At 43.4% G+C, this 27,667-nt stretch overlaps 1 protein-coding gene across 1 annotated transcript; it reads left to right on the top strand.

Annotated features, from left to right (window-relative positions):
• Positions 1 to 532: 532 nt before the first annotated feature.
• YIPF4 (Yip1 domain family member 4) lies at positions 533 to 26,352 on the top strand. Its single transcript, XM_056567395.1, has 6 exons — positions 533 to 898; positions 12,165 to 12,318; positions 12,804 to 12,975; positions 19,729 to 19,806; positions 24,242 to 24,355; positions 25,655 to 26,352. Exons 1-6 carry the CDS (start codon positions 817 to 819, stop codon positions 25,790 to 25,792), a joined length of 738 nt encoding a protein of 245 aa, XP_056423370.1. The 5' UTR covers positions 533 to 816; the 3' UTR covers positions 25,793 to 26,352.
• Positions 26,353 to 27,667: the final 1,315 nt, after the last annotated feature.

The raw sequence follows: 27,667 nt of genomic DNA, 5'->3' as shown, positions 1-27,667 counted from the left end.
TGTTGAAGTCTACTGTTTCCTGGATCACATCTTAGTAAGACAGAAGTAGCTGTGGTCAAAAGCTTGACAAAATGGAACTTGTCAAATTGTAGCTAAAGACACACCATTTCACTTATAATGGTGCTCTTAATGGGAAACTCATGAGTTTCACCCGCAATAACCTGTTGGACAGCCAACGGTTGTCTGGGCATGCTAGTTTTGCAACAGCTGAAGGCACCCTGGTTGGGAGACGCTGCAATAATGCCATACCAACACAGTGTGCAGCTGGTCAGTGACTACGCCAGATCTGTAAAGAGCAGACACAGTTAAAAACTGTCTTAAAGTAATACTGTTGCCCACAGCAACCAATCACAGAACTTTTTTGAACAGCATTCGATAAACTGAAAGCTGCAGTGACAGGTTGCCATGGGCAACAAAGACAGCTTTACTTAAAGACCGTTTTTATTTAATCCCCGCCGGTAGTTATTAGTCAGTCATTACGGTACAAAAACACTCGTATTCTTCCTGTTTTGTTTCTTTTTTTTTCAACAATAAAAACTTTATTAACAACACGGAAAATTAACTGGAAAAGTAAAGTCCGGAAGGCAGCCGGATGTGTCTCGGGCTGCGTGGCTGTGAGGGAGGAGCGGCCTGCGCATCCAGCATTTGTTTTCCTTCTCTTCCTGACCTGAGGAGCTTGTCTGTCAGGCGGTGACGTAACATTAGGAGGCGGTGTCTTGTGTGTGCGTGACGTCACGGCGTCCTCCTCCCCACGTAGAGGCTGTGGAGCTGGCCTGAGACGTCACTACCGTCACCTACATCTCCCCCAGCAGAAGGATGCAGCCGCCGGGCCCTGCCCTGCACCCCCACAACAACAACACGGGGGACTTCACCTTCGTGTCATCCACCGAGGCTGAAGGTGAGGCCTGGCACTGCCCCGTGTGGTGTCCTCTCCTAACACTGCGCTGTCCTTACCGGGGCTGAGGTGACACTGGCGGTGACATAGATATGTGTATATATGTCCTGTACTGCTTCCTTCTCGGTGTATAGCCATAGAGCTATGTGCTGTGGGACTGATACTGTGTACACAGGAAGTGTCACAGGCACATAGGGGATCACCACAGGGGGCGCCACTGTGCTATTACCCACTCCTCTGTATCTTCTATGGAGGTGGAGGTGCTGGGTCCTTCCATGTCTTTTGTTTCTGCCCCAATTGGTTTCTATATCTTTAGGGCACTCCCTGTATTTATAGATGAAGCTTTCAGCCCTACCACTGTGTTTATTATTGAAGTCAGGAGAAGTATCTCTTTTGGTTTCATGTTGATGAGAGAAGTCAATGTGGTTATACCAGAGCCTGTTACATCAGCTGTGTGTGTCTAGAAACACTTACAAATAAACAATCTTAGGAGCAAGGATGGCGCACATTACGTGATGTCATTAGTGTCACCTCATTAACACCCCCTTTGGGTGTCCTAGTCATCAATAACCACCCCCCCCCCCTTTCCCGTGTTTTACATTCACTACTGTTCCCTCAGCACTCCCCCTTTTGTCTCAGACATTACTGTCCCTCATTACTCCCCTTTGTGTCATATGCATTCCAGTACCTCCTTACTCCTCTGTGTGTCACAGGCATTACTCACCCTTTAGTACTTCCCTGTGTGACACACTCATTACTGTCCCCTCATCGCCCCCCCTGTGTGTCACTGTCATTACTGTCCCCTAATCACCCCTTCCCCGTATGAGTAATCACTGTCCCCTCATTACTCCCCTGTGTATCACACATTTTTGTCCTTCGTTACTCCCACTGTGTTACAGACATTACTGTCCACTCATCATAACCCCCCCCCAACACCCCACTCCCGTGTGTCACACACATTTCTGTCCCCTCATTACTCTCCTGTGTGTTCCATTCATTAAAAAAAAGAAAAAACAAAACAAAAACTTTTTACTTCTGCCTACGTTTCCCCGCTGACCCTGCTTATGCCTTGTAGGCACAATCATGAAATTCTTAGTCGCTATGGAGCCTGGATTTGTGAAGTCCTAGTCTTGACACATTTGGAGCAATGTCCATAGACTTGATGTGTGACAATAAACCAGGGGTCTCAAACTCAAATTATCTGGGGGCCACTGTAGGTAGCGGCTGGGCCGCATGTGCCCCTCACATATAATGCCCCCATCATGCGCCTCTCACACATAAAGCCCCTCGTCATCTACCAGCAACACCCCCACCAGCTGTAGCACCCCCATCATCCACCAGAAACCCCCCCCCCCCCCCCATTTCCCCTACCCCCCTGTGGTAATAGCTTGAGCTGACGGATGATGGTGGTGATACTGCTGGGGGGGGAAGCATTAAGTAGGCAGCAGTTTCCCCACATTATGAAGGTAGCAGTTTCCCCACATTAGGTAGCATAGTTTCCCCACATTAGGTAGTTGTAGCACAGATCCCCCACATTAGGTAGCCGTAGCACAGATCCCCCACATTAGGTAGCCGTAGCACAGATCCCCCACATTAGGTAGCCGTAGCACAGATCCCCCACATTAGGTAGCTGTAGCACAGATCCCCCACATTAGGTAGCTGTAGCACAGATCCCCCACATTAGGTCGCTGTAGCACAGATCCCCCACATTAGGTCGCTGTAGCACAGATCCCCCACATTAGGTCGCCGTAGCACAGATCCCCCACATTAGGTCGCCGTAGCACAGATCCCCCACATTAGGTCGCCGTAGCACAGATCCCCCACATTAGGTAGCCGTAGCACAGATCCCCCCACATTAGGTAGCCGTAGCACAGATCCCCCCACATTAGGTAGCCGTAGCACAGATCCCCCCACATTAGGTAGCCGTAGCACAGATCCCCCCACATTAGGTAGCCGTAGCACAGATCCCCCACATTAGGTAGCCGTAGCACAGATCCCCCACATTAGGTAGCCGTAGCACAGATCCCCCACATTAGGTAGCCGTAGCACAGATCTCCCACATTAGGTAGCCGTAGCACAGATCTCCCACATTAGGTAGCCAAAGCAGGGCTAAATGCCTGAATAAAAATCACCTGCCCGCGCCCTGAACTGCATGTCCCGGGCGTTGGGCGATACAAACTCCAGATCCCTGGTGCGGGCCGCAAAATTTTGTTCCGCGAGTTTGAGACCCCTGCAATAGACTGACACACCACCGTATATGTAACAAGCCCTGTCACAGAATATGTCGGGCCCTGTTTTCTGTTAGGAGCCTTTGTCACGGATTTAGGCAAAAATGCCAGACAGCATAACATAGAACAATGCACGATTTCCTCCAGTCAACTGCTAAGAAATCTCCATGTGGACATTCTGCAGACTGCAGGTGCCAGCATAACATGCCAGCGCTAGGACTGCTCTGGAATGCGTCGTCTCATAGACGGCAAGGCATTCTGTGCAGAGTCCGCAGAAAGAATGGACAGTGTTTCTGTCCGGACAGCGAAATAGAAATTTCCATGGAGATTCTGCCATGTGCACAGCGCAGCAGAATCCCATTGAATACAATGGGACTCTGCTGCTGTGGAATCTCTATGCAACGTTCCACATGGACATTCTGACGTGAACATAGTCTAGGGGATCTGGCTGCACTGTAAGTTACATTGTTAGGGCATGGTGGCTCAGTGGTAGCACTGTTGCATGCAGCTCTGGGGTCCTATGTTTAAATTTCACCAAGGACAATATCTGCAATGAGTTTGTATGTTCTCCCTGTCTCCTCTGGTTATTCACACTCTAGAACAGTGGTCCCCAAACTGTGGCCCTCCGGATGTTGCAAAACTACAACTCCCAGCATGCCTGGACAGCCAACGGCTGTCCAGGCATGCTGGGAATTGTAGTTTTGCAACATCTGGAGGGCCACAGTTTGGGGACCACTGCTCTAGAACATATTGATATATGTGCCTCATTGGAGACAGGGACTGATATGAGTGGTGTAGGGCTGCAGCTTGTGAATATTTTCATAATCGATTAGTTGGTAGATTTTTCGAAAAATGTTCTGTGTAGAAACTGAAGCCCCCAAAAGTTACAAAATTGTGTTTTTTCTTCAGTTTTTGTTTCGCCGTGGATTTTTCTGTAAAATGACTGATGTCATTACAAAGTAGAATTGGTGGCGCAAAAAATAAGCCATCATATGGATTTTTAGGTGCAAAATTTAAAGGCTTATGATTTTTAAAAGGTAAAGAGGAAAAAACGTAAGTGAAAAAAACAGAAAAACCCTGCGTCCTTAACCCCTTAAGGACTCAGGGTTTTTCCGTTTTTGCACTTTCGTTTTTTTCTCCTTACCTTTTAAAAATCATAACCCTTTCAATTTTCCACCTAAAAATCCATATGATGGCTTATTTTTTGCGTCGCCAATTCTACTTTGCAGTGACATTAGTCATTTTACCCAAAAATGTACGGCGAAACGGAAAAAAAAATCATTGTGCGACAAAATCGAAGAAAAAACGCCATTTTGTAAATTTTGGGGGCTTCCGTTTCTACGCAGTGCATATTTCGGTAAAAATTACACCTTATCATTATTCTGTAGGTCCATATGGTTAAAATGATACCCTACTTATATAGGTTTGATTTTGTCGCACTTCTGGAAAAAATCATAACTACATGCAGGAAAATTTATACGTTTAAAAATGTCATCTTCTGACCCCTATAACTTTTTTATTTTCCCACGTACGGGGCGGTATGAGGGCTCATTTTTTTGCGACGTGATCTGAAGTTTTTATCGGTATGATTTTTGTTTTGATCGGACTTTTTGATCACTTTTTATTCATTTTTTAATGGTATAAAAAGTGACCAAAATACGCTTTTTTGGACTTTGGAATTTTTTTGCGCGTACGCCATTGACCGTACGACTTAATTAATGATATATTTTTATAGTTCGGACATTTACGCACGCGGCGATACAACATATGTTTATTTTTTTTTTTTTACACTGTTTTATTTTTTTTATGGGAAAAGGGGGGTGATTCAAACTTTTATTAGGGAAGGGGTTAAACCTTTATTAACACTTTTTTTTTTGTACATTTTTTTTGCAGTGTTATAGGTCCCATAGGGACCTATAACACTGCACACACTGATCTCCTATGCTGATCACTGGCATGTATTAACACGCCTGTGATCAGTGTTATCGGCGCTTGACTGCTCCTGCCTGGATCTCAGGCACGGAGCAGTCATTCGATGATCGGACACCTGGGAGGCAGGTAAGGGCCCTCCCGGTGTCCGGTCAACTGTTCGGGACGCCGCGATTTCACCGCGGCGGTCCCGAACAGCCCGACTGAGCAGCCGGGTCACTTTCAGTTTCACTTTAGAAGCGGCGGTCAGCTTTGACCGCCGCTTCTAAAGGGTTAATACCACACATCGCCGCGATCGGCGATGTGTGGTATTAGCCGCGGGTCCCAGCCGTTGATTAGCGCCGGGACCGACGCGATATGATGCGGGATCGCGGCGCGATCCCGCTTCATATCGCGGGAGCCGGCGCAGGACTTAAATATACGTCCTGCGTCGTTAAGGGGTTAACATACAGGACTATGCAATTTCATTTATCAATTTGCCTGAAATTAGAAATGTCTGACAGAAACCAATTAGAGATGAGAGGACTTACAGTGATTTGATTCGTCACAAACTTCTCGGCTCGGCAGTTGCTGACTTTAGCCTGCATAAATGAGTTCAGCTTTCAGGTGCTCCGGTGGGCTGGAAAAGGTAAAAACAGTCCTAGGAGACTCCGATGGGCTGGAGACTCTCTCCTTGGACTGTATTCGGCTTTTCAAGCTCATCGGAGCACCTGAAAGCTGAACTCATTTATGCAGGCTAAAGTCAGCAACTGCCGAGCCGAGAAGTTCATGACGAATCAAATCACTGTAACTTCGCTCATCTCTAAAACCAATCCTGACTCATTTTGAGAAACAAAAGCTGAGCTGTGATTGGCGTTAATCTATCGGTACAAAATGTGAAATTACCTTAATGTAGAAAGAAACAATACAATAAAAAGGTTCAAATAGCTGCAAAGAAAAAGAGCTTTAGTATTAAAAAAAAGTTGTACATACAAATTAAATGATCCATGCGACTGTAACTATCTGTAGGTTTTATTTTTATTTTTATAGGATTTTATGTAATGAGGGAACAAAAAAGCCTCCAAAAAAATCCATATAAATTACACATTAACTTATACGTACCCCTGAACAATACACACACTGGGGGAGATTAACCAAAACTTATGCATAGGAAAAGTTGACCAGTTGCCCATAGCAACCAATCAGATCGCTTCTTTTATCTTTCAGAGTCCTTTTCAAAAATGAAAGAAGCGATCCGATTGGTTGCTATGGGCAACTGGTCAACTTCTTCTCTGCTCAGATTTCGATAAATCTCCCCGATTATTTTTACAATTTAACTCTTAAAATAGATCATACAGCCATTCAACAAAATATAAACATTTGGCTGCCAAAACACAGAAAAATCTACGGGGACATGTATCATCGTTGCTTTGGTAAGCGAGTTCTGTAGGCATTTTTTTCTTGCTTTTGGTTTTGCTTATGTGTGACATTTATTACACTATCACATGGGGTTGATAAATGTGGCTTACATTAGCAATAAACGATAAATCACTTTTGAATACCATTTATTTAGCACACATAAGCAAAAACCATGAAATGACTTCAGAACAGCACTTTGTAACACCACCTCTTCTCCTCTGTGAATTTTCTGCTCTAAAATTACATTTGTGAAAAAAATTTGCGAAATATTTAAAAAAAAAAAAATGTACTTATTTTTTTTTGCACTTTAGTTTTTTTTCTCCTCACCTTCTTAAAATAACGCTTTCAATTTTCCACCTTACATATAAAGTCTTGTTTTTTGCCCCACCAATTTTACTTTGTAATGACATTAATCATTTCACCACAAGATCTATGGTGAAACTAAATAAAAAAATATTTGTGGGACAAAATTGGGGGGGAAAAAAATGCCATTTTGTAACTTTTAGGACCTTCCGTTTCTACCCATGTATGTATTTTGTAGGTCCATCCAATTGAAATGATATTCAACTTGGGCTTCTTTCACACTACCGTTGTGACACGGCAGTGTAACGTCCGTCGGGGAACCTGGGGAGAATAGCGGGAGGAAAAATACATCATGCAATGTTTTTTTTCTCCCGCTACTCCTGTCAGAAAACTTCATCACCTGACACCCTATAAAAGTGAATGGCATCTGTTGGGACCCATTGTTTCCTGTTGAGCCCGGTCATAAATAACGTCCGTTAAGGCACAAAAAAAAAGTGGCTGACTGATGTTTGTGGCAGTGTGAAAGGGACCTTATATAGGTTTGATTTTGTTTTGCTTTTTTCAAAAAAAATTAAACCTATTTATATGAAAATTAGCATGTTTATAATTGTCCTCTTCTGACCCCTCTAACTTTATTTTTCCGTATATGGGGATGTGTGGGAGCTCATTTTTTCATCACGGGAGTTGTAGTTTAGAAACAGCGAGACTCCAGATGTTGATAAATTACAACTTATATCTTTCCCAGACAGCCAAAGGATGTCTGGAAAGAATGGGGTTGTAGCTTAGCAACAGCTGGAGGCTCCCTGTTAGGAAAAGCTGGTTTATGGTCTTTTTCCCTGAGGGAGGGCACTATGATTGTACTAACCAATTTTCTGTGTGTTTTTTTTTTTTTCTTATTATTTCAGAGGACTTCTTCAGATTCGGTGGACTATGTCGATGCCCAGTGTATTTTTTTTTAAATATTAATAAAATGGTTAACGAGGGCTTGTGGGGGAGTGTTTTTTGGAATAAAAGTTTTTAAAAAGTGTTTTTTTTTGTTTAAATTTACTTTACAGGCTTAGTAGTGGAAGCCGTCTAATAGACAGAATCCATTACTAAACCAGGACTAGCGCTAGGCACAAAAACAGCTAGCGCTTACTCCCAATTATTACCCCGGTACCCACTTCCACAGGGGTGCCAGGAAGAGCCGGTACCAACAGGCCCGGAGGGTAAAAAAATGGGGTTCCTGGTCCTAAGCAGTAACAGGCTGGTGTTATTTAGGGTGGGGAGGGCCAGTAACAATGGTCCTCACCCACCCTGGTAACGTCAGGCTGTTGCTGCTTGGTATCTGGCTGAGAATGAAAATATGAATAACCCCCAAAATAATAAACAAAAAATAAATAAATGCATAGGGCTCCCCCTATTTTCATTCTCAGCCAGATACCAACTAAACAGCAACAGCCTGATGTTACCAGGGTGGGCGAGGACCATTGTTACTGGCCCTCCCTAGCCTGTTATCGCCTAGGCCCAGGAGTGCCATTTTTGATGCTCCAGGCCTGTTGGTACTGACTCTTCCTGGCACCCCTGTGACAGTGGGGACCGGGGTAATAATTGGGGGTTAGTGCTAACTGTTTTTGTGGCTAGCATTAAGCCCTGGCTTAGTAATGGATTCTGTCTATAAGACAGCCCGTAAAGTAAATTTAAACAAAAAAATCCACAACACTTTTTAAAAACTTTTATTCTAAAAAACACTTCCCCCACAATCCTTTATTAGCCATTTTATTAAATAAAAAAAACGCTGGTCAACGAGGTAGTCCACCGAATCCGAAGGAGTCCTATGCATACACGGATCTGAAATAATAAGAAAAAACATGAAGAATAGGCTAGTACATTTATAGTGCCCTCCCTTAAAGAAAACGCCCATAAACCAGTGTTTCCTAATAAGGAGCCTCCAGCTGTTGCTAAACTACGACCCCATCATTTCCAGACAGCCTTTGGTTGTCTAGGAAAGATATAAGTTGTAGCTTAGCAACAGCTGGAGTCTCACTGTTTTCTAAACTACAACTCCCATCATGGAAGTTGTAGTTTAGCAACAGAGGGAGGCACCCCATTCATAAGCTACAACTCCCATCATGGAAGCACCCCATTTCTAAACTACAACTCCCATTATGGAAGTTGTAGTTTAGCAACAGCTGGAGGCACTAGCCGCTCCCTGGCCACCTGCCCGCTAGCTCTTGCAAGACTACAACTCCCAGAATGCCCCAACAGTGAGGACATGCTGGGAGTTGTAGTTGCAACGGCTGGTAGTTGCGGGCGGGTGGCTGGAGAGCCCACCACCCCCACCTTGCTTATTGCCGACCCCACCCCTGCTTATTGACAATCCCCCCCCCCCCCCCCCTGGCCGCTCTGCTCCCGTGTGTGTAACGTCCCCCTCACCGCCGCCTATGTTTGCCTCACCACCACTCGCAGCAGCCTCCGCTCTAGATCGCCCACCGGCTAGCCGTTACAGGACTACAACTCCCAGCATGCCATGTCAGTGAGGACATTCGGGGAGCGGAGCTGGCCGGATGCAAGGAATATAAAATTACAGTGTAGTTTCATACTCCTTGCATCCGGCCAGCTCTGCTCCCCTGCCATCCTCCCGCAACTAACAGCTGTTGCAACTAGAACTCCCAGCATGGAGTTAGGGCTACTGTGAGTTGTAGTCCTGTAACGGCTAGCCGGCGGATGGGGAATGTGTAGCGGGGGCTCATAGGCGGCAGGTGGGGGGGGGACGTGACACACAGGAGGAGAGTGGGGGGACGTGATTTCATATTTCCCGCAGGAGCCATGGTCTCTGCTCCCGGCAGGAGGTATGAAATCTCACTCTCCAAAGCCAGTTTTGTAATCCAGGTCTGGGATGGCTTACATTTACGCTGTTTTGGAGGAGGTTGCGACTTTTGTGCGACTGTCGCACTAAATCCCTGACCACTGCAAAGTGAAAACTGAAATTTGCTTTGGTAAGCTCTATTGTAGATTTTTGCTTACTTGTAGACTTTGCCAAAAGTCGCACAAAAATTTGCTTAGGCGCAGATGCGACATTTTGTGCGACTTTTGTAAGCAAAAAAGAGCTCTAAATCCCTTGATAAATCTCCCCCCTAGTTGTTCATTGAAAGGGTACTGCAGAGACTTACTTTTGTATGGAAATGTGCACAGGAAGGGCTAAAAAGAAATAAAGGCGTACTTACCTGCCCAGTCCCCAACCACAGCTGTCCAGATGGAGCAAAGTCCTGGTGCACAGCACTTCCTGGTCTCAACACAAGGAAATGCCCACCCAGCCAATCTGTGGCTGCAGTGGAGAACTACCTAAGCCACTGATTGGCTGAGCAGGCACTTCATTGTGAAGTTGTTAAGCAGTGGGACTGGGCATCGGTGGCGGCAGGGGAATCAAGACAGGTGAGTATGTGGTTCTTAATTTTTACTCAATTTTGGACACATTTAGTGTACCTGTGGTTCGCAAAACATTTGAAATAATGTATATAATACCATTATATGTTTATTTGCAATATACATTGGTTAAAACATTTTTTTTTTTTTTGGGGTAAAAAATGCTGTCCCTGCAGCTAATACAGCAAGTGAGGACCGGACAAGTAGGGCCCTGTGCTGGCTTCTGGCTTGTCAGTGAGCCTGCTGTGTGAGCCGGGAGCATGTCGCAGAGCCTCACTGCATAGAGCCCTGCTTGTATGTCCACACTTTCTGTATTTTGTCTTGTCCCTGTATTCTTTCAGCCAAAAATATACACCTTTTTTAACCAATGTATATTTCGAATATACATATAATGGAAATAAGGAAAACAATGGTTAGGTAGGGGTTAAGTAAAACTGGTGATAGTCATAGTCATGCTGTGATAGGTGTGATTGATTTATATCTGTGCTATGCTGGAAATGGAGAATGTACATTCTTTCTGCTAAACAAACCAGTACTTCATGAAACTATAAGAAGAAACAAACCTTCAAGTTGTATTTGTTTCCCAGTGTTATAACTCAGGACTTAGTGGTTATAAGCTGTGTACACAATTGTTGGTACATGGAGCCCTAGGGTTATTGGTATTATTTCAGCACCTGTGAATGAACTGTTCTGCGGGCACTTATGTCAGGCTGTTGTAGCCAGGCAGCTGAGCACATAGGGGTGGATATAGTTTTTGAACATTTATCAAACATATCCCGAAGATGATTGATCAGAATAAAGAGGTATTTCCTATGGATGTCCCGATACCATTTTTTTTTTAAGACCGAGTACGAGTACCGATACTTTTATTCTAGTCCTCGCCGATACCAAGTACGAGTATTTTTATTTTAAAGGGAATCTGACACCAAGGTGACGCGGTTTCTGGTGCTGTTTACCGTGCTGATATGTGGGTTCCCTGTGTACAATGGAGGCGGCTGCTGTAGTATGAGCCAAGATTTCTCTCTTCTCCATTAGACAGGACAGGGAATTTGCATTGGCATCGAGACCGATGTCTCCGGAGTGATTACGCTGATGTTCACATGGTGAGCAGCGGTAGAAACCGGGTCACCTGCACTGCCTACCTATAAATTCAAGTTAGTGCAGGTGACTCTGCTGTAAGATTGCCTTCAATAGTAGGTAGTAGCCCCTTGTAGGTAGTATAGATAGTTGCAGACATTAGTAGCAGCCCCCCCCTTGTAGACAGTGCCCCCTTGTAAACAGCAGGCCCCCCTTGTAAACAGTGCACCCCTTCTAGACAGCACCCCCACGATAGTTGCTCACCGGCGATTGCCGCTCCGCTGCCCCGTTCTCCCGTCAGGATCATGGCGTCCTATGGAGGATCATGAGACACATATGTCACTCTGCTTCCTCCGTAGCGTTACGCTGGGCGCAGTGGAGGAGGTGGAGTGACATGTGTGTCACATGATCCTACATAGGACGCCATAATGCGGACGGCAGAACGGGGATGCGGACAGCAGGACGGGGCAGCGGAGCGGGGCATTTGACAACCACACTGTAGCAGGTATCGGCCTTGGTATGGGGGATATTAAACGAGTCCCCGATACCATGCAAATGCCGGGTATCGGACCCGATACCGATACTAGTATCGGGACATCCCTAGTATTTCCATCTCCTAAATTCAGCTTTCTGTCCCTCTCTGGTCTATCTGTGTGTGCTGGGGGGTGGACAGGAAGCCGAAAGTAGTCAAAGTGGGAGAGTTACACAATTTGCATAACTCCCATTGACTTAAATCAAAGTTGTGCATGCGGTTATGTAACTCCCAGCCACGAGTAGTATTTCTCTGGAAAACCCCTTTTAAGTCTTTCCTGCTACTTGTTAAAAGAATTATGCATTAAGCATACTGAGAAGTTAGTTGGCTGATTATGCATTGTTACTCTTCATGACCAAATAACCCCTGCAATGTTTTAATTGTCTTCTGTTCATAGACCTTAGTGGCTCCATTGCTGCTCCCGATGTAAAGTTAAACCTTGGTGGAGATTTTTCGAAGGAATCGACGGCCACAACATTTCTTCGACAAAGAGGGTATGGATGGTTACTAGAAGTTGAAGAAAATGACCCTGAAGACAATAAACCTCTCTTGTAAGTGTTTGCCTAGGTTCTGCAGTATATAGACTTATTGTTACTGTAATAACCAATACAATACAGTGCATTAAAAGACAAGTGGCAATAGCTGAGGGTTTACTGGCTGTGTTCTAAACAATGGATTAATGATGTGGCAGATTTGAAGTGGCCATGCACTACAGATTTTAGACAATAACATAATATTCTTATATTACATAATATGAATGCGAAAGACAGATGCCAACCAAAGGCAGATGAAAAACTTTTTATTTTTTTCTGTGAGGTCTAATTTTTTTCAATATAAAAACATTGATCTCGGCCACCAGTTATTTCTCCCAATTTCCCCAATAAATTTACCATTCAGTTATGTTCACAGATACGTATTTTGCTGCAGATTTTCTGCAGAGGATTTTACTACCTATTGGTAGCAAAATCTGCACGTGTGAACGTCCCCTTTGGCTGTATTTGATGTCTCTTTATGGTATTAATTTACTGTTTTGCAGGGAGGAGCTGGACATAGACCTTAAAGACATTTACTATAAAATCCGCTGCGTTCTTATGCCAATGCCATCCCTTGGGTTCAACAGACAAGTAGTAAGAGACAACCCTGATTTCTGGGGGCCACTTGCAGTTGTTCTGTTCTTTTCAATGATCTCCCTGTATGGACAATTTAGGGTAAGTATTTTAGCTTCATATGCAATGTTACACAGATTATGCTATGATTGCCTGATAAATAACTTTGTAAAGTTTAGCGGACTGTAAACATTAGGTTAATGTTGGCTGAACCCACTGATGTTGGTAGAATACAGCATTATTACTTCATTCCTAGAGAACAGTAAGAGGTGCTCAGCAACGAATATATGTAGTCATTTCAGCAAGTGAGAAGTACTTATGGCTTTAACCAAAGGATCTCTAACCCCTTCATAAGGAGATCCATTTTGCCATTAAGGACAAATTTTCATTTTTTGCATTTTTCCTCCTCTCCTTTTAAGAGACGTAACTTACATTTTTTCATCCACGGTGCCATATGAGGGCTTGTACTTTGTAGTGACACCTTTCATTTTACCATAAATTTGGTGCAAACAAAATCATGTCACTCAATTGCTAATAATTAGCAATTTTTCAATTGCAAACAGAGCATTGATCAGCGATATCGGTGCTCTGCTTTTCCAGCCTGCCGAAGCAGAGCTCCATCGGGTTGTCATAACATCTGATTGGGACCCCGCAATCACTTTACAGAGACCCCGATCAGCCATCCTGAATGACTGGCACGTGTATTTTGCAACTTTTACAGCTGGAGTCTAAAAGTTTAATACCGGTCATTGGCGTGATCGCTGATTTTCGGCCTTAGTGGTTAACCCTCACATATGAAACGCTCTTAGCTTATGAGTGTGCTTCATGCACTTGGACCGTGACCATAAGCCAAGATAAGCTGGTAAGGATGTGTCTGACAAAAAAAAAAAAAAAAAACTTGCATTCTTTTTCTTGTTACAACCAACAGAATGTTAGAGCTGACACTTTAATTGTCATTCTTCCAGCAGGCTTTGTATACAGACAGCCTTGGAGACCTTTCTAGGTCCCTCATCAGGTCACTGAAAAGCCCAGTGACCCAATGAAGAGGTCATCCCTTTTAGTTAATGCTGTAGTTGCTCTTGACCACTGCAGTCAAAGGGTTAAATCCCCAGGATCAGAGGTTCCTTGGATCATGGCTGCTAGAGACGGAGTTGGGCTTTCAGTAGATGGCTGAGCTCCTATTCCAGAGTGGCACAGGAGGACCCATAGAGTCCTCTTAACCACTGGAAAAAATGTGTGCACTAATGTTTAAGGGGTTAACAGTAATACAGTGCTTAAAAGTGGATATTTTACATTACATTACCTATTGTCTTGGAAGCATTAGGGCTTCCCCCTTGGAGTTACTTGCTGTACTGTTACAGTCCCACTTGAAGGTTTGTGAACCCTTGTATGGAGGAGTGGGCTAAAATTCCCCCAAGCAGCTTGTACAAGACTTATCAACAATTTCTGTAAAAGTCTAGATGCAGTTATTGCTGCTCTTTTAACCCCTTAAGGACCAGGCCCATTTTGGACCAGAGCGTTTTCTGCACATCTGACCACTGTCATGAAATTTTAGTGTAATAACCTGCACACAGCCTTTGTACTGTGTGCAGGTGTTGTGTACAGCAATTATTTTACCTCATATTTGCAGGCTTTCGTGACGCTAAAAAGTGCTTTTAATCAAAGCCACTGATGGTCGGATAGGTGTGGTGCGAGGTACGCGATGCCCCGCTGCCGCCACGCCCACCCACACGCCCACTTTGTATCTCAGTGCTGGGACCGCTGTGTGATTGACACACAGGTCCCAGCGCATGCGCCATTCAACTAATGTAACGTGCACGCTGCTGCATGTCATCCAGCAAGCTCTCTCCTGTCACCGTCTTCCTCCTCAGTGCGCCTGCGAAGGGTTAGGTTCAGAGAGCGTGGGAGCGAGCGCTTGCTGGATGACACGCAGCAGCGCGCATGTTACATTAGTTGAATGGCGCATGCGCTGGGACCTGTGTGTCAATCACACAGCGGTCCCAGCACTGAGATACAAAGTGGGCGTGTGGGTGGGCGTGGCGGCAGCGGGGCATCGCGTACCTCGCACCACGCCTATCCGACCATCAGTGGCTTTGATTAAAAGCACTTTTTAGCTTCACGAAAGCCTGCAAATATGAGGTAAAATAATTGCTGTACACAACACCTGCACACAGTACAAAGGCTGTGTGCAGGTTATTACACTAAAATTTCATGACAGTTGCGTTTAAGCATTAATAACTGTGGGATGCTTTTACTTTTCATTCTGATTCCGAGATTATTTTTTCGTGACATATTCTACTTTGTTAGTGGTAAAATTTATTCGATATTTTCTTGGGGAAAAATTGTAAAATTTGATGAAGAAATAGAAAATTTTGAATTTTTCTAACTTTGAAGCTCTCTGCTTGTAAGGAAAATAGACATTCCAAATAAATTATATTTTGGTTCGCAAATAAAATATGTCTACTTTATTTTTGTATCATAAAGTTGACATGTTTTTACTTTCGGAAGACATCAGAGGGCTTCAAAGTTCAGCAGCAATTTTTCACAAAATTTTCTAAATCGTAATTTTTCATGGACCAGTTCAGGTTTGAAGTGGATTTCTTATTAGAAGTACCCCATAAATGACCCCATTATAAAATCTGCACCCCTCAAAGTATTCAAAATGACATTCAGTAAGTGTGTTAACTCTTTAGGTGTTTCACAGGAATAGCAGCAAAGTGAAGGAGAAAATTCAAAATCTTAAATTTTTTACATTCACATGTTCTTGTAGACCCAGTTTTTAAATTTTTACAAGGGGTAAAATGAGAAAAATCCTCTCAAAATTTGTAACCCAATTTTTCTCGAGTAAGGAAATACCTCATGTGTTTGTCAAGTGTTTGGCGGGCGTAGTAGAGGGTTCAGAAGGGAAGGAGCGACAATGGGATTTTGGAGAGTGAGTTTTTCTGAAATGGTTTTTGGGGGGCATGTCACATTTAGGAAGCCCCTATGGTGCCAGAACAGCAGAAAAAAAACACATGGCATACCATTTTGGAAACTACACCACTCAAGGCACGTAACAAGGGGTCGAGTGAGCCTTAACAACCCACAGGTGTTTAATGACTTTTCGTTTAAAGTCGGATGTGTGAATGAAAAAGAAAAACAATTTCCACTGAAGTGTAGTTTTTTTCCCCCCCAATTAACCACTTTTACAAAGGGTAATGAGAGAAAATGCCCCCCCCCCCCAAATTTGTAACCCCATCTCTTCTGAGTATGGAAATACCCCATGTTAGGACGTAAAATGCTCTGCGGGCGAACTACAATGCTCAGAAGAGAAGGAGTCACATTTGGCTTTTGGAAAGCAAATTTTGCTGAAATGGTTTTTGGGGCGGCATGTCGCATTTAGGAAGCCCTATAGTGCCAGAACAGCAAAAAAAAAAAACAACAACAAAAAACACATGGCATACTATTTTGGAAACTACACCCCTCAAGGAACGTAACAAGGGGTACAGGGAGCCTTAAAACCTCACAGGTGTTTGATGATTTTTGTTAAAGTTGGATGAAAATGAAATTACCCCCAAAATTTGTAACCCCATTTCTTCTGAGTATGGAAATACCCCATGTGTGGACGTCAAGTGCTATGCTGTCGCACTACATTGCTCAGAAGAGAAGGAGCGCCATTAAGCTTTTGGAAAGAGAATTTGTTTGGAATGGAAGTCAGGGGCCATGTGAGTTTACAAAGCCCCCCGTGGTGCCTGAACAGTGGACCCCCCGACATATGACCCCATTTTGGAAACTACACCCCTCCCAGAATTTAATAAGGGGTGCAGTGAGTATTTACACCGCACTGGCGTTTGACAGATCTTTGGAACAGTGGGCTGTGCAAATGAAAAAATAAAATTTTTCATTTTCACGGACCACTGTTCCAAAAATCTGTCAGGCACCTGTGGGGGCGTAAATGCGCACTGTACCCCTTATTACATTACGTGAGGGGTGTAGTTTCCAAAATGGGGTCACATGGGGTCCATTGTTCTGGCACTATGGGGGCTTTGTAAACACATGTGGCCTTCAATTCTGGACACATTTTCTCTTAAAAAGCCCAATGGCGCTCCCTCTCTTCTGAGCATTGTAGTTCGCCCGCCGAGCACTTTACATCCACATATGGGGTATGTTCTTACTCAGGAGAAATGGGGTAACAAATTTTGGGGTGCTTTTTTCCTATTTTCCCTTGTGAAAATGAAAAATTTAGGGTAACACCAGCATTTTTGTGAAAACATTTTTTTTTTTTCATTTTCCCATCCAACTTTAACGAAAATTTGTCAAACACCTGTGGGGTGTTAAGGCTCACTATACCCCTTGTTACGTTCCAAAATGGGGTCACATGTGGGCATTTATTTTTAAGCATTTATGTCAGAACCGCTGTAAAATCAGCCACCCCTGTGAAAATCACCTTAGGCCTTAAATGTACATAGTGCGCTCTCACTCCTGAGCCTTGTTGTGCGTCCGCAGAGCATTTAACGCCCACATATGGGGTATTTCCATACACAGGAGAAATTGCGTTACAAATTTTGGGGGTCTTTTTTTTTCCTTTTACCGCTTGTGAAAATAAAAAGTATGGGGCAACACCAGCATGTTAGTGTAAAAAAAATTATATTTCTACACTAACAGGCTGGTGTAGACCCTAACCTTTCCTTTTCATAAGAGGTAAAAGGAGAAACAGCCCCCCCAAAATTTGTAGTGCAATTTCTCCCGAGTATGGAAATACCCTATATGTGGCCCTAAACTGTTTCCTTGAAATACGTCAGGGCTCCGAAGTGAGAGAGCGCCATGCGCATTTGAGGACTAAATTAGGGATTGCATAGGGGTGGACATAGGGCTATTCTATGCCAGTGATTCCCAAACATGGTGCCTCCAGCTGTTGCTAAACTCCCAGCATGCCTGCACAATCAGTGGCTGTCCGGAAATGCTGGGAGTTGTTTTGCAACAGCTGGAGGCTCTGTTTTGGAAACACTGCCGTACGATACTTTTTTCATTTTTATTGGGGGGGACAGTGTAAGGGGTGTATATGTAGTGTTTTACCCTTTAATATGTGTTAGTGTAGTGTTTTTAGGGTACATTCGCACTGGTGATTTTCCCGCTAGGAGTTTGCGCTGCGGTGAAAAATTTGCCACAGCTCAAACTTGAAGCAGGAAACTTACTGTAAACTCGCCCATGTAAATGTAACCTGTACATTCACATGGGGGGGGGGGGGGGGGGCAAACCTCCAGCTGTTTCAAAACTACAACTCCCAGCATGTACTGACAGACTGTGCATGCTGGAAGTTGTACTTTTGCAACAGCTGGCACACTGGTTGGAAAACCTTCAGTTTGGTTCTGTTAACTAACTCAGTATTTTCCAACCAGTGTGCCTCCAGCTGCTGCAAAACTACAACTCCCAGCATGTACTGATCGCCGAAGGGCATGCTGGGAGATGTAGTTATGCAACAGCTGGAGGTACGCAACTACAACTCCCAGCATGCCGAGACAGCTGTTTGCTGTTTAGGCATGCTGGGATTTGCAGTTTTGCAACATCTGGAGGGCCACAGTTTAGAGACCACTGTACAGTGATCTCCAAACTGTGGCCCTCCAGATGTTGCAAAACTACAAATCCCAGCATGCCCAGACCGCTGTTTGCTGTGTGGGCATGCTGGGATTTGTAGTTTTACAACAGCTTGTGGGCTACAGTTTGGAGATCACTGTGCAGTGGTCTTTAAACTGTGGCCGCCTAGATCTTGCAAAACTTCAACTCCCAGAATGCCCACACAGCAGTTTGTTGTCTGGGCATGCTGGGATTTGTAGTTTTGCAACAACAAACTGCTGTGTGTTGCACAGTAAAACCCCCTAAAAATACCTTTTGTCTATGCTCTTCAGTAGCTCACTTGTAGGGAAAGAACAGGGGAGGTTGTCATAGCAACAGCAAGTGGTGGAGAGAGGAGATAAGCAGTGCATATATAATTAGCCATGTGGAAAGTGGACAGAGGGGAGAGGAACATGAAAATAGAAGAGGGAATGTATCCTCTTTGTTCGCTCCCTGCTTGTGTACAGCTCAGTGCTCCCTCCCTCCCACCTGCCTGCCTGTCTGTCTGTCTGTCTGACAGGCAGGGAACTGCACTGAGCTGATTTCAGACTCCCTCACTGGGGGATATTTTTCAAAGGATTTAGACTAAATTTGTCGTACAGAAAGTTGCAGTCTAAATACGTGCGACTTTTGCTTTAGAGGATTTTAGAATATGATGCATTCTAGTCTATTGTAGACAGAAAAGCGTCAATTCGCATCGGCTGAAAGTACACTGAAATGTCAGACCATGTTGGAGCAGGTTTAAATATAGCCTAAAGCATAGATCCCAAAGTCTGTGCACAGAATTTATCAAGAGCAGTGCACCTTTTGATAATTTAGGTGCACAATAGACCAGCCTAACCCTCTGTAGTTTGGTCTATATTGATGCGGGACATTGACAACTTTAATTAATCTCCACCACGAAGTCCGAAATGCTTGCTAGGGAGACCCCCTAGTGGAGATGGTTTTTAAAGTAAAAAAAAACATGAAAGGAGGAAAAATGTTTTAATTAAAGCAATTAAAAAGTTGTTCAGTAGTGCTTTATCTTTAATGTATAAAAAGTTTGTTTCATGAGAGGTACACTTAAATTAAATTTTGTTATCTATGTACTTTTAAGGTTGTGAAAATCTGATGTAGTTTTAGGTAAAATGTATGCAGAAATTTGGAAAATTCAGAAGGGTTTACAAACTTTTAAGTTCCATTGTAGATGTAAAGATATTTTTGTTTCAACTGTATAAAACCTTTTTAGACTTTTTAGATACATGTGTATTTTTTTGTTAAAAGGTTGTGTCTTGGATCATTACAATTTGGATATTTGGATCACTGACCATCTTTCTACTGGCAAGAGTTCTTGGTGGTGAAGTAAGTCCATTTTTTTTTTTGCTCCTAAGCTAATGCATATAAGTTGCTTGTGACCTAATTTAGCTTAAAGGGGTACTCCGCTGCTCAACGCTTGGAACAAACTGATCCGAACGCTGGAGTCGGCCCTGGGAGCTTGTGATGTCATAGCCCCGCTCCCTTATAGCAAGTCTATGGGAGGGGGCGTGACATCGTCATGCCCCCTCCCATAGACTTGCATTGAGGGGGCGGGCATGATGTCCTCAGGGGGCGGAACGTGACGTCACGTCACGAGCTCCCGGCTCCAGCGTTCAGAACAGTTTGTTCCAAGTGGCGTACCCCTTTAACCTTCCCTTTCTTTCATCCAAACGGATGAGCATGTCATTTCAGGAATATATTTACAAGCTGAATTGTATTAACCAATGTGCTTTATTAAAATGTACCACATACAGAATATTACAAATTTGCTGAATACCTCAAAAATCTGTGGTAAAATATATCAAAATGGATGTGACTTTTTTTTCTGACTATGTTATCTATGATCTAGTAGAGTATTCTTTTCACGTGATGTCGCGTATACATGTAGGCCCTGCACTGCGGAAATCATGCTTAACCCCTTCATGACCCAGCCCATTTTCACCTTCATGACCTGGGCATTTTTTGAAAATCTGACCACTGTCACTTTAAACATTAATAACTTTGGAATGCTTTTACTTATCATTCTGATTCCGAGATTGTTTTTTCGTGACATATTCTACTTTATTTTATCGGTAACATTTCACTGATATTTGTATCCTTTCTTGGTAAAAAATCTAAAAATTTCATGAAAATTTTGAAAATTTAGCATTTTTCTAACTTTGAAAGTCTCTGCTTGAAAGGAAAATGGATATTCCAAATAAATTACATATTGATTCACATATACAATATGTCTACTTTGTGTTTGCATTAAAAAATTGACAAGTTTTTACTTTTGGAGGACATCAGAGGGCTTCAAAGTTCCGCAGCAATTTTCCAATTTTTCTCAAGATTTTCAAAATCTTAATTTTTCAGGGCCCAGTTCAGGTTGGAAGTGGATTTTAAGGATCTTCATATTAGAAATACCCCATAAATGACCCCATTATAAAAACTGCACCCCCCAAAGTATTCAAAATGACATTCAGTAAGTGTTTTAACCCTTTAGGTGTTTCACAGGAATAGCAGCAAAGTGAAGGAGAAAATTCTAAATCTTCATTTTTTACACTCGCATTTTCTTGTAGACCCAATTTTTTAATTTTTACAAGGGGTAAAAGGAGAGAAATCACCCTAAAATTTGTAACGCAATTTCTCTCGAGTAAGGAAACACCTCATATGCGTATGTAAAATGTTCGGTGGGCGCAATAGAGGGCTCAGAAGGGAAGGAGCGACAATGGGATTTTGGAGAGTGAGTTTTTCTGAAAGGGTTTTTGGGGGGCATGTCCCATTTAGGAAGCCCCTATGGTGCCAGAACAGTGGACCCCCCCACATGTGACCCCATTTTGGAAACGATACCCCTCATGGAATGTAATAAGGGGTGCAGTGAGCATTTACACCCCACTGGCGTTTGACAGATATTTGAAACGGTGGACTGTGCAAATCAAAAATTTTATTTTTCATTTTCACAGACCACTGTTCCAAAAATCTGTCATACACCAGTGGGGTGTAAATGCTCACTGCACCCCTTATTACATTCCGTGAGGGGTGTAGTTTCCAAAATGGGGTCACATATGGATATTTATTGTTTTGCGTTTGTCAGAACTGCTGTAACAATCAGCCACCCCTGTGCAAATCGCCTCAAATGTACATGGTGCACTCTCCCTTCTGGGCCTTGTTGTGCGCCCTCAGAGCACTTTGCACCCACATATGGGGTATCTCCGTACTCAGGAGAAATTGCGTTACAAATTTACAGGGTCTTTTTTCCCTTTTACCTCTTGTGAAAATGAAAAGTATAGGGCAACACCAGCATGTCAGTGTAAAAAATTTATTTTTTTACACTAACATACTGGTGTAGACCCCAACTTCACCTTTTCATAAGGGGTTAAAGAAGAAAAAGCCCCCCAAAATTTGTAAGGCAATTTCTCCCGAGTACGGCGATACCCCATATGTGTCCCAAAACTGTTGCCCTGAAATACGACAGGGCTCCAAAGTGAGAGAGCGCCATGCGCATTTGAGGCCTGAATTAGGGATTTGCATAGGGGTGGACATAGGGGTATTCTACGCCAGTGATTCCCAAACAGGGTGCCTCCAGCTGTTGCAAAACTCCCAGCATGCCTGGACAGTCAATGGCTGTCCGGCAATACTGGGAGTTATTATTTTGCAACAGCTGGAGGCTCCGTTTTGGAAACAGTAGCGTACCAGACGTTTTTCATTTTTTGGGGGGAGGGGGGCTGTGTAAGGGTATGTGTATATGTAGTGTTTTTTACTTTTTATTTTAGGTTAGTGTCAGTGTAGTGTAGTGTTTTTAGGGTACAGTCACATGGGCAGAGGTTCACAGCAAGTTTGCCGCTGGAAGTTTGAGCTGCAGCGCAAAATTTGCGCCATCTCAAACTTGCAGCACTCACTGTAAACCTCCGCCCATGTGAGTGTACCCTGTACATTCACATTGGGGGGAGGGGGCAAACATCCAGCTGTTGCAAACTCCGAGCATGCCCTTTGGCTGTCCGTGCATGCTGGGAGTTGTAGTTTTGCAACAGCTGGAGGAACACAGGTTTGGAAACACTAAGTTAAGTAATAAACTTTCAAGTGTTTTGCAACCAAACTTAGTGTTTCCAAACCAGTGTGCCTCCAGCTGTTGCAAAACTACAACTCCCAGCATGCATGGTCTGTCAGTGCATGCTGGGAGTTATAGTTTTGCAACAATTGCAACAGCTGGAGGCACTGAAGTAGGAAACGGACAATGTTTCCCAACTAGTGTGCCTCCAGATGTTGCAAAACTACAACTCCCAGCATGCCCAGACTGCCAAGGCATGCTGGAAGTTGTAGTTCGGCAATATCTGAAGGATCAGATGTTGCTGAACTACAACTTCCAGCATGCCTGGGCAGTCTGGGCATGCTGGGAGTTGTAGTTTTGCAACATCTGGAGGTCCACAGTTTGGAGACCACTGTATAATGGTCTCCAATCTGTGCTCTTCCAGATGTTAGAGAACTACAACTCCCAGCATGCCTGGACAGACTGAGCATGCTGAGATTTGTAGTTTTGCAACATCTGGAAGAGCACAGATTGGAGACCATTATACAGTGGTCTCCAAACTGTGGACCTCCAGATGTTGCAAAACTACAACTCCCAGCATGCCCAGAAAGCCAAAGGCTGTCTGGGCATGCTGGGAGTTGCAGTTTTGAAACTCTCAGAGGCAGCAGTGAGATCGCTTTACGGCGATCTCACTGCTGCCAATGAAGATGCCGCACTGCTGCCGGAAACTCACCTCCGGGACGCAGCGCAGCCGGGACCGCACGGAGGACGCCGGGAGCGCCGGGACCGCTCGGGACACCGCTCGGACGGGTAAGTGACGCCGGGGGACGGGACAGGGACACTTAGCAGAGCGGTGTGTGTCCCGATCCCCGTGATCGGGACTCGCACACCGCGCTGCTAAGTATTCTGATAGCGAAACGCTGCTATCAGCTAGTCAGATTTGACCAGCTGATAGCAGCGATCGCTGGGGGGGGGTGGGGGACGAAACCCCCCATGGTCGCACGGTAAGATGGCTGGCTATCAGTGATAGCCACCATCTTACCGGGCGCTGCGGGATGCCGCGAGTAGCGGCAGTAATATCCATGACGTACCTGTATGTCATGGGTCGGGAACACCTTGCCACCCATGACGTACAGGTATGTCATAGGTCGGAAAGGGGTTAAAGGGGTATTCCAGGAAAAAACGTTTTTATATATATCAACTGGCTCCAGAAAGTTAAACAGATTTGTAAATTACTTCTATAAAAAAATCTTAATCCTTTCAGTACTTATGAGCTTCTGAAGTTAAGGTTGTACTTTTCTGTCTAAGTCCTCTCTGATGTCACCTGTCTCAGGAAACGCCCAGTTTAGAAGAGGTTTGCTATGGGGATTTGCTTCTTGTTTCCCGAGACAGGTGTCAACAGAGAGGATTTAGACAGAAAAGAACAACCTTAACTTCAGAAGCTCATAAGTACTGAAAGGATTAAGATTTTTTTATAGAAGTAATTTACAAATCTGTTTAACTTTCTGGAGCCAGTTGATATATAAAAAATTTTTTTTTTTTCCTGGAATACCCCTTTAATAACACTCTCTCATTTCCTATACATATATTAAATCCTAACCCGTGTCTAGTTATATTTCCATTTATTTGAGATTGATGCAAAGGTAACTATTACTCTGAAACAAGTACATGCAAGCTTTAAGATCCATAGTAAAGAGCATAGCTAACTGCACCGCGTGTATTATGGTTACCATTTTTTTTTTTTTGTCTCTTTAGGTTTCTTATGGACAGGTGCTTGGTGTTATAGGATACTCCTTACTGCCGTTAATTGTTATTGTCCCTGCACTTATAGTTGTTGGATCCTTTGAAATTGTGTCTACGATAATCAAGGTAAGGTGTTTACAACTGAGAAACTGGTACAATTGAGAATTATGTAGCAAATTTTTATTTATTTTCTTAAATATTTTAACAGACCCTACTAGAAAGCTTTATAGTCTTTTTTTTTTGAATCTGGGAAGGCACAGAGCTCAACTACTTTTAGCCCTTTGTTTTCGGTGAAAGTCTTGGCACACAAAATATTTCTATCTAAGTTTCTTCATTTAAAACTGACAGCCGACCCCATGAAAAGTCTTACAAGGCAGGCCTCTTAGCAGGAGGGGCATGGATTCCAGAGGCTTGTCACATTACCGTATTTTTCGCCCTATAGGTGCAAAATCTAGAAAAACAAAATTCTGAACCCAATAGTGCTCTTCAACCTGCGAACCTCCAGATGTTGCAAAACTACAACTCCCAGCATGCCCGGACAGCCGTTGGCTGTCCGGGCATGCTGGGAGTTGTAGCTTTTACAACATCTGGAAGTCCGCAGGTTGAAGACCACTGGTAGGAGGTAATACTCACGTGTCCCCGCTGCTCCGGACCCGTCACCGCTGCCCTGGATGTCGCTCTATCGCTGTCGCCGCATCCCCGTGGTGTCCCCGACACTCCGGACATCTTCTTCCCCTGGATCCACGCTCTCCGTTGCCGTCCTCACGTCGCTACGCACGCCGCTCCTATTGGATGACGGGACGGCGTGCGCGACAACGTGAGGACGTCGAAGGAGGGCGCTGGCCATGCAGGGGATCCCGGCACGGAGCAGACACCGAGGAGGCAGGTAAGGTCCCTCCCGGTGTCCTATGAGCTGTTCGGGACACCGTGATTTCACCACGGCGGTCCCGAACAGCCCGACTGAGCAGCCGGGTTAGTGTCCCTTTCGCTTCAGACGCTGCGGTCACTTTTGATCGCTGCGTCTGAAGGGTTAATACAGGGCATCACCGCGATCGGTGATGTCCTGTATTAGCCGCAGGTCCCGGCTGTTGATGGCCGCCGGGACTGACCCGATAGGTGTGTATTTGCCGTATAAGACACACCAACTTCCCCCCCCCCCCCCCCCCAGTTTTGGGGAAGAAAAAGTGCGTCTTATACGGCAAAAAATACGGTAATTATAAATTAACCAGAAACTGCTTTTTTTTTTGTGTTTGGTACATAGGCTGCCATAGATGCACAAATTCCTAAAAGGCCTTCACCTTTTATTAAATTTGGTGCATCTTGCACTTGCGCACTTTACTGACGTATAAAATGCCAGCCTTAGTAAATTTCCTCAGTGTTAAATTGCTCATTTTGATACCAATGACAGTGCTTTTTGTTTTGCAGCTGTTCGGAGTGTTCTGGGCGGCTTACAGCGCGGCCTCATTATTAGTTGGAGAAGAGTTCAAGACAAAAAAGCCACTTCTTATTTATCCCATCTTTTTATTGTACATTTATTTTCTATCTTTGTACACCGGAGTGTGAGGACCTATAAGATGCTCTATTCATTTGGTACAGTGGTCAAGTATAGTGCTGGATGATCGGTGAGAGGTTTCGCCCTCCCAAACCTTTGGTGTGCATTACGCCTATGTTGTATATATTAAACCTGAAGCTCTTGTAAGGGGGCTCATTCTTTATGGCAATATGGTGCAGGCCTATCTGACATAGAAGGGACCTACAAAGCAATTAAAGTTCTAACTTTTTTATGATGTTAGCATTTATTTGTCTTACATTGAAAGTATAAGAATATCTTGAGAAAAAGAAAGCAGCGATTTTATTGGTCTTTTCCACCCTTACATGATGTATATAGCACATGACTGTTATCAGATCTGGAACACGTATCACTCTTTGTATCTTGGGTACAGAGGCCAACTTGATTTTATTTTACAGTAAGCAAAAGGAAGATGTGTATTCAGCTTGCCCTTGTAAGCAGTAAGAAATTGATTGTAAGCAGTAAGTTATCGATTTTCTCTCTGGGATAATCTTCTTGTTAAGTGAATTTAAATATTTCACGACTTATTGGCATATATATGTGTGTATGTGTGTGTATATATATATATATATATATATATATATATATATATATATATATATATATATATATATATATATATATATATATACACACCTTGTCCAAAACTTTTTTTTACCTTTTAATAGACAAAAAAATTACCAAGGTTTACCAAAATCTTCATAGCTAACAAGCTGATAATTTAAATGGTTGATAAAATCATATTGTTGATTTGGGATGTTTTAGACTCAAATGACTATGCACCTGGTTGTGAAAAATGAATAAAGATTCAATTGTTATAATAGCTGGGCCTGTAAGGAGAATAAGCTGCAGTTATGGTGGATTAAAAACTTTAGGGTTTAATCATATGTTCACCAATTTTAAGTGTCTCTATGGGGGTTATATTTTAAATCCCATTTTTTTAATTATCTGTAAGAACTTTTTTTTTTTTTTTACTTGTTCTGATACATATTTTGTATTAATGTACCGAAGAAAGTAGGTGGAGAACATTCAGAACATACATATTCATGGAGGTTTTATGCTGAAACTTCCACTTAGCAATTTAAAGGGGTACTCCGGTGAAAACCTTTTTTCTTTTAAATCAACTGGTGGCAGAAAGTTAAACATATTTGTAAATTACTTCTATTAAAAAATCTTAATCCTTCCAGTACTTATGAGCTGCTGAATGCTACAGAGGAAATTCCTTTCTTTTTGGAACACTGATGACATCATGAGCACAGTGCTCTCTGCTGACATCTCTGTCCATTTTAGCAACCATGCATAGCAGATGTATGCTAAGGGCAGCATGGTGGCTCAGTGGTTAGCACTGCTGCCTTGCAGTGCTGGGGACTTGGGTTCAAATCCCACTAAGGACAACAATAAATAAAGCGTTATTATTATTATAATAACGTCAGCAGAGAGAACTGTGGTCGTGATGTCATCAGAGAGAATTCCAAAAAGAAAAGAATTTCCTCTGTAGTATTCAGCAGCTAATAAGTACAGGAAGGATTAAGATTTTTTAATGGAAGTAATTTACAAATATGTTTAACTTTCTGCCACCAGATGATTTAAAAGAAAAAAGGTTTTCACCGGAGTACCCCTTTAAGTGATTGGTTTGACATAGTTTGCGCCTGTCACTCTGGAGCCAAGTCTTAGTTGTGTCTTTATAGTTTATGATTTCCTCTTGTGTTCATGCCTTTCAATTTCCTGAGATAAAAAGTTGATCTTGCCCTTTTTATAAGAAAGGAAATCATATAATGCTGCTGTTAACAAAATAGAAAAAAAAAAAAAAAAGTTCCCTAGATTAAAGTGCAATTGTGCAGGACGGTGTACTTTTTGGTGGTTAAAGT

Source organism: Hyla sarda, chromosome 3, assembly GCF_029499605.1.
Source record: "Hyla sarda isolate aHylSar1 chromosome 3, aHylSar1.hap1, whole genome shotgun sequence".
Taxonomy (NCBI): domain Eukaryota; kingdom Metazoa; phylum Chordata; class Amphibia; order Anura; family Hylidae; genus Hyla; species Hyla sarda.
The sequence above is the reverse complement of the archived record's forward strand: the minus strand, read 5'-3'. Positions and strand labels throughout refer to the sequence as shown.

Bases quoted from the DNA above. Each gene is read 5' to 3' on its own strand.
- YIPF4 (XM_056567395.1), top strand. From the start codon at position 817: ATGCAGCCGCCGGGCCCTGCCCTGCACCCCCACAACAACAACACGGGG. The intron at 12,319-12,803 runs GTAAGTGTTTGC...ACTGTTTTGCAG, and splicing joins GAAGACAATAAACCTCTCTT to GGAGGAGCTGGACATAGACC. The intron at 12,976-19,728 runs GTAAGTATTTTA...TTTTGTTAAAAG, and splicing joins CCCTGTATGGACAATTTAGG to GTTGTGTCTTGGATCATTAC.